The 12,539-nt window shown below is 40.4% G+C and overlaps 2 protein-coding genes and 1 long non-coding RNA gene across 4 annotated transcripts; 2 read left to right on the top strand and 1 right to left on the bottom strand.

Moving 5' to 3' along the window:
- Positions 1-668: 668 nt before the first annotated feature.
- Positions 669-5,598, top strand: LOC135108304 (uncharacterized). The gene is made up of 6 exons (XM_064019130.1): positions 669-804; positions 975-1,108; positions 2,402-2,515; positions 2,925-3,154; positions 5,099-5,227; positions 5,313-5,598. Exons 1-6 carry the CDS (start codon positions 720-722, stop codon positions 5,506-5,508), a joined length of 888 nt encoding a protein of 295 aa, XP_063875200.1. The 5' UTR covers positions 669-719; the 3' UTR covers positions 5,509-5,598.
- LOC135108305 (uncharacterized) lies at positions 2,821-11,529 on the bottom strand. 2 transcript variants are annotated; one of them, XR_010272204.1, is made up of 4 exons: positions 11,399-11,529; positions 5,377-5,598; positions 5,048-5,211; positions 2,821-3,017 (listed from the first exon to the last, which is right to left on the bottom strand). It is a non-coding gene; the product is annotated as an uncharacterized LOC135108305 (long non-coding RNA). The 2 variants fall into 2 exon arrangements; XR_010272205.1 differs by having other exon boundaries at positions 5,118-5,211.
- Positions 5,846-10,130, top strand: LOC135108649 (uncharacterized). Its single transcript, XM_064019815.1, has 4 exons — positions 5,846-6,079; positions 6,218-6,471; positions 6,635-8,178; positions 9,014-10,130. The coding sequence occupies exons 1-3, from the start codon at positions 5,846-5,848 to the stop codon at positions 6,774-6,776; spliced, it is 630 nt and encodes a 209-aa protein (XP_063875885.1). The 3' UTR covers positions 6,777-8,178; positions 9,014-10,130.
- Positions 11,530-12,539: the final 1,010 nt, after the last annotated feature.

Here is a 12,539-nt window from a genome sequence, read left to right as displayed (position 1 = left end):
TATGGTATCAAATCCCTTGAACTTTTTTTTTTTTTTTTATGCTGACGTTATGCACACTGACGACATGCCGCCTGCCACGTGGGCTGTCAACCACCGACTGGCATCCTGCATAACTTCTGTTCGTGAACTCAAAATTCGCTAATGTTACATTAATTTTTATCGTAGTTACATGGTAGACAGAAGCGATATGATATAATTCGATTATCGGTGGAGAATCTAAAGGATAAAAATGTATAGTACAGAATACAACAAAATACGAATTCTTCAATTGTAACACATACATTAGGAGTGTCAAGCATAACAGGAAGACTGTTTCCGTATTAATAACATTCTTTATACTTAGATATGAGAGCCAACCACAGCAATGCATAGTCCCTAAGGAGCCAATCCGCGGCAGAGAAATGTACGCATGTCAAACCACTGCAGGTGTTTGAGGTGAAGTATTACAGCCCCACGAGCCTCCCTCGCCCACATTCCCTGCAGCTGCCACGGGATAAGTGGCGAGGTAAGTTAGTACAACTACGGCTTACTAATTCAGAAATAAACATCTGTAATATCATGCAGTAGATGTACATTTTGACCAGTACTCTCTCTCTCTCTCTCTCTCTCTCTCTCTCTCTCTCTCTCTCTCTCTCTCTCTCTCTCTCTCTCTCTCTCTCTCAAACAACAGACTGTGACTTCAGTACCAGCTGTTCACATTGTGGCAGCCATCTTAATTTATGAGAATGAGGGTGGCAACATTTGTCTCGGTGCTGCTGGTCACCGCTGACATCCTTCCATCAGCTGCACAAACGCCATTCAAAAGTAAGCAACACACACACACTTTAGAAAGATATGGCACTTTTTTTTTTTCTGATCTGGTGCTTGCAGGTTAATATTCTGAAATAGCAGTTTCCATTTTTGGTTATGCATGGTCTTTAAATAGCATTAAAATGTACCACGATGTAAACACCCACACAATTCACATATTTCAGAATCAGTTGGCAAAAACGAAACGCTATGGAAGGCAAAGGGAATGCTGGGCCAGGTGCTGGAGGAGGCAGTCCTCGTGCACTGCTCGACTGTTGTCATTGGTGACGGAACAACTTCCTCCCATTCCTTTCGTCGAGTGAGTGTACGATTGTTACTCAGCTTGTTCATATTGTTTTGCTGTTGTTATTCTAGTAACAAAACAATCGCTAATTCATTTTGTAATCAGCACAAAGAAAAATAAATATGAAGGCCTAATATACCTACATGCATTGCATAACGTTACGATCTTTATCTTTTAAATTGAGGAAAACTTAAGTTCGTTTCTCTCTCTCTCTCTCTCTCTCTCTCTCTCTCTCTCTCTCTCTCTCTCTCTCTCTCTCTCTCTCATTCCAGTCCAATTAATTAGAGAGAGAGAGAGAGAGAGAGAGAGAGAGAGAGAGAGAGAGAGAGAAATTTCAGAATTTCTTCCCTTGCGCAGCAACAACTAAGGTTATATGGCGCCATATTAAAAATCAAATGAAAATATTAGTAATATAAAAATGAAAGTTACCTGATTATGTTCGTTACGCGTCCCAAGACACTGAACCTACTGACCCAGATATCTGACGTTATTCGTTACGTGTCCAAGACAATGACCCCACTGATCCAGATAACAGTAACTGACAGCGAAACAAGTTACCGCTCCCATATCTTTGTTTGGTGAAAAACAGTGACAATAATTTGATTAATCTTGCATGGACAGAGGAAACTAAAAATAATTAATGGCTTTTCAGGCTAATGGTGAAGCGATCCGTGAGACACCTGATTGAAGTCTCTGCATAGTTCCCCATTACTACGCACAAATTCAATCTTTGTTCTTTTAAAAGTTATAATTATTAGTTACATTAATATTGAGGTTTCATTTTGTCTGCAAAACAAAAGCAATTTTATGTTAGCAATTTTTAAATGACTCGTAACCATCAAGCACACAATCTAGTCAATTTCGTACAATTCATTTCTACAACAGCTGGTCTACAATGTCCGAAGTGCAAATAACTAGCGATAGAAGCATAAATTTGCTCCTACACTTTTGATCTGACAAGAAACTCTGTGCCGAAGGAGTTCCTATAGAGTCATTTCTGTGGATAAAACATGCTGCTTTATATTCCGTACCAGAAAGCAGCTCTCATTATTAAGTAACGTACGTACATAGGCCATAATGTCCTCAAAGTATGGAGTCCCGTCGATCATTACTGTTAACATTGATATTTACGTAATAATTTCCCGAAGTTGCTGTTTATCAATGGTAAGGACTGATTTTTGATAAAGGAATGGCATTTCAAACGTAATAATGATTAGTTGCACATCTTTAAAAAAAAATTTAATAAAGTATCGTTATGAAATTGAAGAGTAGTACTTGTGTCAGGTTGAACACATTTTTTTCCCTCAGGTACTCCGATCAGAGAGCCACGCGACAAGCGGGTCGGTACTGTTTGAAGTGGCAATTGACGCTGGAAACGTCACTCGGCTGCTCTTGCCTCGTGTGGTGGCCCAAGCTCGACGCGTGAGTGCCCATCTCAGCTTGAAGCATGTCGTTTAGGATGAAGTATTGAGAGCTTCCTAGTTGCATTTAGCTTTAGCTTTTCGAAATTGTGGCTGAACAACTAAACAAGAACCCTGTGGCCGAGATACCACACATACACGTTTATTATCCGACTTGAATGAAAATATGAATGAATGGGTGGATAGGAACTGATACTCGATTTTTTTTTTTTTCAGCTAATTATGATGTACGGTATTTTTCAGCTGATTATAATATACAGTATACTTAAAATATTTCTGCCAGGTAACTAAGTGAAAGAGGATGCATTTTGGTACGATATTGTTTTCCTAACAGGGTTAAAATAATAATAATAAAAATAGTAATGAACTCTGTAGTCTTGCGTTATAAACAAACATTCTGATGGCCACAGGTGCGCTTCCTCTCCAAGTGCGTGACGGTGGTGGTTGTGAGCGACGATCCCGTCTTCCTCGCTGCCTTCGCGGAGGAGTCAGACAGGGGTCGCCTGATGATATGGGAGACGAAATTGTTAGTGGTCACCAGGCTGGACATGCTAAGAGTGGAGGATCTGCTTCAGGATTATTGGACCTTCTCTATGATGAACACCATGTTCCTCACTCCGAAGTACTGGGAAAAAGAGAGGTCTGTTTGTCTGTTGGTCTGTCTGACAGAGTAAATGTAAGCAGGTATACATGGAGGCATACACTATAGCTGCGAGTGGCCTCGGTGATCACATCCTTTGCTTTCGAGTGTGGTGAATGATATCCTTCACTTTTGGACATAGGGCGACTGTGACAGGGCGACTGTGACATCCACGTTCTCACAGTTTACTTGCCCGGTTTCCTCAAACACCCGTTTATCGACCAACCCAAAGAAAAGATGAATACCAGGATGACGTATGGGCCAACTGCCTTAACCCGGATTCGAATCATGACCTGCGTATCCGAAAGTGCAGTGGCCATTGCACTACGGAGCCACTTGCCTGAAGCATATTAAAAATGTTGGTTGTATGTTTAATTCAGAGCTAGGGTACCCATTCGCAGTGACGTTCTTTTGCTTCATTACAAGTATCAAATGCGAAACTAGTGCGAGGATAAGCCATCCCGCCCTCCTTTCCCCACTTCTTTATATTTCTTATTTCAAATATCAGACGATGAGAAAGAGGCTGAACAGTTAGAGGATTGGTGTTGATGAGACGAAAAGATTTTGATTAAACCCTCTCTTAAATAGCGATATGAGTGGAACTCCCCCAACCCCAACATGTGAAGCATACTCTATACATGGACGGATAAGGCAACTGTACAGAGTTAGCAGCTCGGGGGTGATAAAAACTGCCGGAGACGACTCAGAACGCCTAACTTCATACAAGATGTTTTAGCTAAAGATGAGATGTGAAGTTTCCAGTTAAATCTATAAGTAATGGAAAGACTGAGTATATTTAGTACAAAAGAGGACAGTCAGGTGTCACTGAAGAAGATGGGATAGAGACAATATGGTATGGTCAAAATTTTAAGAATCACAAAAAAAAAAAAAAAGGAAATGGGATAAACCAAGTACAAAATTTAAAGGATTGGTATTTTAAGGGACACTAAGCAGTCACTATAAAATGGTTAGGTTTCCCGGGACACGAGGTAACCGTGAGTGAAACGCGTCATTCGTCCGGAGACAGACAGGCCAGTGCAGTCTGAGTGGCGCTCCTGTACATGGACATGCGTCCATGGACGGAAAGTTACAGAAGTTATCTCACCTGTCTTAGTGGTGACAACCACATCTTTCCACCTGCCCTGCCTGCTGGCAAGAACTGCCACCCTTATACTGGAGAATAGATCATGAAAGGGAATGGTGGTGGAAGAAGCTACCCGAGTTGCCGGCTCCTTAGCCAGCCTATCGGACTTCTCATTTTCCTGAACTCTAACATGTGCAGGGACCCAGCAAAATCAGACGTGGTAGCCTCTACGCTGTAAAAGGTATAGCCACTCAAGAGTCGATAAAACAAGTAGGTGAACGGAAGGAGGGCTAAAATGTTGAACAGCGGAAAGAACACTGCGAAAATCGCAAAAAAATTGTAAAACATGAGGTGGGAGCAGTAATTATCGTTTTGACAGGGGTTTCCTGCCTCCTTCAGATAACGTGGGGAGAGAGATGCAGGATAAACTGTATCCTCCGATATATGCTTTACTTGTTCCTCACACTGAAAGATTAGTCAGTGGCTCGTTATTTGTCATTAAATCTGAGAGTACATTATCTTGAAAAAAAAAAAAAAAAGATACGATTCATCGAAAATGTGCTATACACTATAACCTGTGCGATACACTAGAACCTGAGTCGCAAAATTATATAAATATAATTTCCATAAACCTATTTAAGTTTTTCAACTTATCTAGAAAAAAATAACTAAATAAAATAAATATACCTGAAAAAATCATGTTATGTTTTGGCTATCCACAGTGATTGGCTATTCCCTTGTTTCTAGTGTTATGCAAGATAGGAATACAGATACATTGAATGTGAAGGAAATAAATTGGAACATAGTACCAGAATGATGAATCATAATTTCATTTTTTTTTTTTTTTTCGATATCCCAAGGTGGCAGGTGCTTTCGTACTTGCCCTACACCCCGGAAGGATCACAAATCATAAGCGTTGCCAAGGAAAACTCTATGGACGACTTGGCGATCGCCGAGGGTTACACGCTCTTCCCTGAAAAATACAAAAAGTGAGCATTTCCTCTCAATAGTTCTATTCATTGTTGATTTGTTTTCGTGCAGCTCCCAAGTAACTAACAAATATCCTTGAACCAGTTTCCATAGAATGCCAGTCAACATGAGCGTGTACCCCATCCCGCCCCACTGGAACCAGATTTACCGATTAGGACCAGATGGAAGCCGCGTCACAGTTGTAACGGGGCGAGATTACTTGATCGCAAAGGCTGTCTCTGATGTCCTAAACTTCTCTATGGATCTTCTTCCTTACGAAGGCTGGGATCGTGTGAGTTGAGACTACTTAACGAAAGCAAATGACGTTACAGTAACAAGACTTCACAAGTTTGCCTTTAACTTGACACGTGTTTGCCTTTAACTTGAATGTCTGAAAAAAATAAATAAAATTACACACACACACACACACACACACACACATATGCTTCCGATTACACTTATATATGCTTCCGATTACACTTAGAATTATTAACTCGTGTTCATTAGATTTTGAATTGTATCCAAAAGAGCTGAGGTTGGTTTCTTTCAGAGAGAGAGAGAGAGAGAGAGAGAGAGAGAGAGATTGTTAATTTAGTGTACTTAAACGCGTCATTCTACAGAGAAATCCTTGACAGGTGATGGAACGCGTACAGACACGGGAGGCTCTCATGATACCAATCAATTATCCTGTCATGGCTCACATGGTTGAGAAATTTGATTACAGCTTTTTGTTGGAGCCATCAGCTCTGGCATTTGCTTTTGCTAAGCCCACCATTGAGCCCAGCTGGCAGGCTCTCTACCATCCAATGCAAAGGGAAGTCTGGATCTCAATACTGATCACCGTGCTCCTGGTTTATGGTATTCTCTTGTTGGTAAGAGTAAAGTTTTCTATTTAAATTTGAATTCTCGACCCACTCGATGCAAAAATGTTTGAAGCCCAGATTTTTAAGATATGGAGAGAAAATTGACGTGTCATTATTAATGAACAATCTCCAAAACACCAACTACAGATGATGCAAGGCACCTACAGTGATGGTTCAGGGGCGTGGGTGGTGTTGAAGCAGGTGGTCGGGACGCTGCTGGACGAGGCCATTCCAGGGGAGCTGCCAAGAAACAACTCAACGCGTGTTCTTTTAACAGTATGGCTGATCTTTGCCTTTATTGTGGGAACTGTTTATCGCAGCAACCTGACTGCTAGCCTCACCGCACCTAAGTATCCACCTCGCCCGGAAACACTTGCTGACCTTGTGGACATGGGAATCACGTAGGCTTTTCATTGTGTTCACGTAGAAAAGGTGGCATTCTTTGATAATAAGTTTTGGTTGAGGTATAAAGTGTGTGTGTGTGTGTGTGTGTGTGTGTGTGTGTGTGTGTGTGTGTGTGTGTGTGTTCTCAAAATTTTCAATCAAATTTTTTATTTCTTTCAGAGTAACTTTCATGAAAAGAATGGACATATTTATACAAAGTTTTAAGGATTCTGGATCTGAGACCTTAAGGTCCTTTAGTGAAAGAGTTGAACATGTGCCGTCCTATATGGAAGGACTACAAAAAGTCATGACAGAAAAGTAAGTTGAAAGTTTTTACTTGTACCAGTTTCCCAGAAATACTTCACATATTCCTGATATATTACGAATACACAGGTATGCATATATCAACACAGGACGACCTCAAAAGGTGGCCCCTCTGGTGAGCGGCACCGTTGACCTGTACTGGCCTTCTCCCACTAAGTAAGGCGGACCAGGGGCCGAAGTCCCCTCTAGCCTCGCTCGCCTGATCATAGGGACAGGCAAGCCCCTGTTGTAGGTTTAAGTGACAAGTTTGTTTCAAGTGCTTGATCGAATGATCTCAGCAATTAAGTTGTCTTTAAGACGCAGATAATTCACTGCCTCAAGGGCAGCTTTGGCGGCAACGTCAGATGAAAATGTCACATAGCACCGATCGGAGACACAATCGTCGTCGTATTTGAGAATAATACGGAGAACCGTTCCAAAAGTCTTGAAAACCGAGTGGATAGCACGGTATGAAGTGGAGGCATAGACATTAATCATCACGAGAGTGTCAAGACAAGACTGAACAACTGACCCAAGCTGTCTTCCATCATGGGAAACAACAACAGGAGAAGAACGAGCCTGCACATCACCATCATCATCACACATCATCATCATCATCATCATCATCATCATCATCGTCTCGAGGTCCTGGTCGACAGTCCCTCCAAAACCAAATTAATTTTTTTTTTCCCATAAAAATATTAAATAAAATGGCTTCAGGGACCAAGGGAAACCGCCTACTGGGACTACGAAGGGAGCGAGCACTGGCCGTCGGGGACGGGGTTTCCTCGTCCCCATGGGGGCCACTTGTTTGAAAAATTGGCCCCTCGTGATTCCAAAGTTTGTCCATGGCGGAGCTAAGACCTCCTCGCACAATGCATCACAGCTCAGACACTCAACCATCCAACACAGGACGACCTCAAAAGGTGGCCCCTGTGTTGTGAGCGGCACCGTTTACCCGTACTGACAGCCTAACTGGGAACTATTGAGTCTGGTCCCTCACTGGCGACCTTGCTAGCATGAGTTGCCCTCTCCCCCTAAATAGGGCGGAGCAGGTGCCGAATTCCCCTCTAGCCTCGCTCACCAGGTCATAGGGACACGCAAGACCGCCCCCCCCCCCCCCCAACGATAAGGCGTAGGTAAAGGCATTAAAAAACTAAGACTAAGCAGCGCATTGACTTTTTTTCCTGAAATACCTCATAAATCAATTCAGATTTTCCCTATCCGTAAACAGCAAAGCGCACATGTATGAACGACTGTACCTGGAGATGAAGGTGGCGGAGGGCTTCACCCAAAAGGATGGATCGACGCCCATCTATGTGACACAAGGGAACCTCATGCCTGGTTACGCTGGCTTTCCGCTTGTACTGGACGCTCCTTTCAAGATCAATATCGATAATTGCCTTATTGATATACACGGAGTGAGTAATTTACTTTGTTAATTAAAACTCTCGAATATTTGAATAAAAGCGCCCATGTCTAAATATCTATATTTACTTATTTATCAGTTAATCTAAATCAAACTCATGTATACGACTTGAATAATATATTTATACGTCTAAATATTTATCTTCTCTTATTTATCTTATCTATCATTTCCTATTTATTAGTGTACGTACTGTTTTTAAGGAAAGTAAATGATATCTGTGTTTAACTAAATTGCTATACAAGCGCTTCAGTGCACGGCTGTATCATATGTCATTAATAAACATTATCAACATTTCATAAAATCCTACGTAGTTGTGATGATGATATGTGTGTGTGTGTGTGTGTGTGTGTGTGTGTGTGTGTGTGTGTGTGTGTGTGTGTGTGTGTGTGTGTGCGCAATCTCTTCCTGAAAGTTCTTAAGTGTTAGAAAATATATTAGTAGCTCTCATTATTAAGACAACAAATATTATACTGCTGTCTTCAACAGTATAACAGTGGTCACCGGAATTGTTTTGGATTTTATCCTCTTATAAGGGTTTTCATATCGGACATTCCCAGAATATGAATAGTCCTTGATGAATTATTTTGCAGATAAGGTTTGATTCCTTAATATTTTTCAATTTCTTTTCAAATTATTATTATCATTATTATTATTATCATTATTATTAGTAGTAGTAGTAATAGTAGTATTGGTTAATTATTATTATTATTATTATTATTATTATTGCCACCATCATCATCATCATAAATAATATCATCGCTTACTTGTTTATATACTATTTTATTTATTTAGTTTATATTTAATTATTTATTTGTTTATTTTCCTAGGGCGGACTGATTGACTACTGGACAAAGCAAGTAATCAGAAACATCCGAAGCGCCAGTAGGAAGCGTGTAAATGAAGCTCAGTCAGAAGATATCTCTAGCGAGGATAACCGAGCCCTCACACTGGTCCATATGCAAGGTCCATTCTTCCTTTATTTTATCTGTGCGTTCGTTTCCCTTGTTGCTTTCTTGAGTGAGGTGGTTTTAAGATTCTATTACTGTGGCTACCACATAAAAATTTCTTCTTTCACTTAATAACGAGTTTTACTTTATGTTCTGTCGATGTTCATGATGGTTTGTAACCGATAGTCCGCCTTGAAACAGATGGCACTCTATATGAATGTACTGTAAATTAGTCTTGCACAACTTGCAAGACAATCATTGATCTTCATATAGCAATTTTTGTGTTGAACGGCGTCCATGTAATGTTTTCTTTAAAAATAAATCGAATTGCCTCGTGAAATATATTAAAAATAAATCGAATTGCCTCGTAAAATATATATGACGAAGTGATTCAAGTTATTGTTTAGAGAAGGTATAGCCGGTATTAATCAATTATTATTATCATAATTATTCCTTGGCTACTTAATTTCCAAAGTGGAGCACATTCTGACTCTTCCCTTTTGCAGAGATCTCCATTCTTGGAGACTTCAATGTTCACCACCAGCTTTTGGCTTTCCTCTGACGCCTGACTTCTGATCTTTCTAAAATTTCTTATTGGGGGCAGAGCAAACTTGGTATTTTTTAATGCCTCAAAAAACTCCTACTCCACCATCTATCAACTCGACACAACCTTCCAGACAACTATCCCTTCTTCTTCAATGACACTCAGCTGTCCCCCTTTTCTACACTGAACATCCCCGGTCTGTCCTTTACTTACAATCTGAAATGGAAACCTCACATCTTACCTCTAGCTAAAACAGACTTCCATAGTACGTTCTCTGCCCTGGAGCATTTTACTTCCTCCTTCCCTCCCCTTATCTGATTTGTTTTACAGTGTATTCACCCTTGTTACAAGCACAGGTAGAAGTTGGTTGACTATGGGTGTGTTGTACTCTTTCTTGTAGCATAAGGTAGTGAATCGAGTATGGAATAAAACTTACAATCATTATTAAACTAAATATCCACTACCTGAAGCGGACATAGCGCGTGCAACCTATCTACGACACAGTGATCACGCTTGGGTTTAAGTAAGTATTTTGTGGTAACGTTAACTTTTCTTCTTTTTTTTTTAATGTAGGAGGGACACTGGCCAAGGGCAACGAAAATCCAATAAATAAAAAAAAAGCCCACTGAGATGCCAGTCCCATAAAAGGGTCCAAAGCAGTAATAAAAAAATGAAGGGCAAGTGTCTTGAAACCTCCCTCTTGAAAGAATTCAAGTCATAGGAAGGAAGAAATACGGAAGCAGGCAGGGAGTTCCAGAGTTTACCAGAGAAAGGGATGAATAATTGAGAATACTGGTTAACTCTTGCATTAGAGAGGTGGACAGAATAGGGATGAGAGAAAGAAGAAAGTCTTGTGCAGCGAGGCCACAGGAGGAGGGGAGGCATGCAGTTAGGAAGATCAGAAGAGCAGTTAACATGTAAACAGCGGTAGAAGACAGCTGCGATAGAAGACAGCTAGAGATGCAACATTGCGGCAATGAGAGAGAGAGGCTGAAGACAGTCAGTTAGAGGAGAGGAACTGACTTGACAAAAAGCTTTTGATTCCACCCTGTCTAGAAGAGCTAGTGGAACCCCCCCGGACATGTGAAGCATACTCCATATATGGACGGATAAGGCCCTTGTACAGAGTTAGCAGCTGGAGGGGTCAGTAAGACGTTTCAGAACACCTAACTTCATAGAAGCTGTTTTATCTAGAGATGAGATGTGAAGTTTCCAGTTCAGATTATAAGTAAAGGACAGACCGAGGATGTTCAGTGTAGAAGAGGGGGACAGTTGAGTGTCATTGAAGAAGAGGGGAAAGTTGTCTGAAAGATTGTGTGGAGTTGATAGATGGAGGAATTGAGCTTTTGAGGCATTGAACAATACCAAGTTTGCTCTGCCCCGATTAGAAATTTTAGAAAGATCAGAAGTCTGGCGTTCTGTAGCTTCCCTGCGTGAAATGTTTACTTCCTGAAGGGTAGGACGTCTATGAAAAGACGTGGAAAAGTGCAGGATGGTATCATCAGCATAGGAGTGGATAAGACAAGAAGTTCTTTGATGAATAATAAGAGAATGGGTGACAGGACAGAACCCTGAGGAACACCACTGTTAATAGATTTAGGAGAACAATGATATTGCTAATGAGCAATAAAGGAAACTAAAGTAGACGAAACATGCACAAGTTAATGAACAATAAGTTATGGTAACAAGTTAATAAGCAATAAAGGAAAACAAATACATACCCAAAATACAGCACAACATAAGTAGCTCAGGCGTGTGAGTGTACTTGTGTGAGTGTTCATAACGTCTTCTTTTAACTCACGACAATGTAACCGAATCCAGGCACCACGAGAGAGGATGGTTCCAACTGCGAAAAGCGAGTGAGACTGACGAGGTGAGGAGGTGGAAGTCAGTCGTCAGCTCAGTTAGCTCAATCGAGACGTGAGTCGAGACGTGTTTCTAAAGCTTCGTCTTTATGATACCGCTACGCTGTGGTCATAAATTAAATTAATCAATCAATCAATACAGGCCAAATTGATTGATTTACGTTGTAGCGCCGTAACATCGCAGTCATATGGCGATCTGTTACGCTGTTTACCATATACCTGTATGGCTGCTCTCTCTCTCTCTCTCTCTCTCTCTCTCTCTCTCTCTCTCTCTCTCTCTCTCTCTCTCTCTCTCTCTCTCTCTCTCACACACAAGTAAAATATAAAGCTACAATAGGTATTGCAACAGAATAATACACCATACACTGAAAGCATCCCACACTTGCAACACTAAATATACAGAGACCAGAAATAAACACGCAGCTAGAAATTGATCATCAAAATTTACATTCTCCGCTATTTCATCCTTATAATTAATTTTTATGATCTAAGGCTAGACCTTCACTGTTACACATATTTTACTGTAGTACTGGATGAAAAATTCTTGTCATGCAGATATTAGTGGATTGTGTATTATAATTACTACAGACTTGATTGCATAAAGGAAGAGTGAGAAAGTGAAGGAAGAGCGGTGATCTTCTAGACCGCAAAGCTGCATAGGTACCATCTCCCTGTGTGTGTTTGTGTGTGTGTGTGTGTGTGTGTGTGTGTGTGTGTGTGTGTAAGCAAAGGAAGATCATTAGTTATTTCAAGACACACCTAGTAAGCAACATGTTATGTAATGTATCTAACTTATATAAATTATACCGACAAAAAATGTACTTATAAATCATAAAAAAAGAGTTGCGGATAAAAACAACAAACAAAAAAGAAAATGATAAACACATTTTACTGCAATAAATATATAAATAAATAAACAAATCATGATAAATAAATAAACAAATCATGGTAAATAAAACTAAAGACAAAAGGAAGGAAATAAACAAAAATAAATACA

This window comes from Scylla paramamosain, chromosome 17 (assembly GCF_035594125.1).
Source record: "Scylla paramamosain isolate STU-SP2022 chromosome 17, ASM3559412v1, whole genome shotgun sequence".
Classification (NCBI taxonomy): domain Eukaryota; kingdom Metazoa; phylum Arthropoda; class Malacostraca; order Decapoda; family Portunidae; genus Scylla; species Scylla paramamosain.
This window is presented reverse-complemented; position numbering and strand designations above follow the sequence as displayed.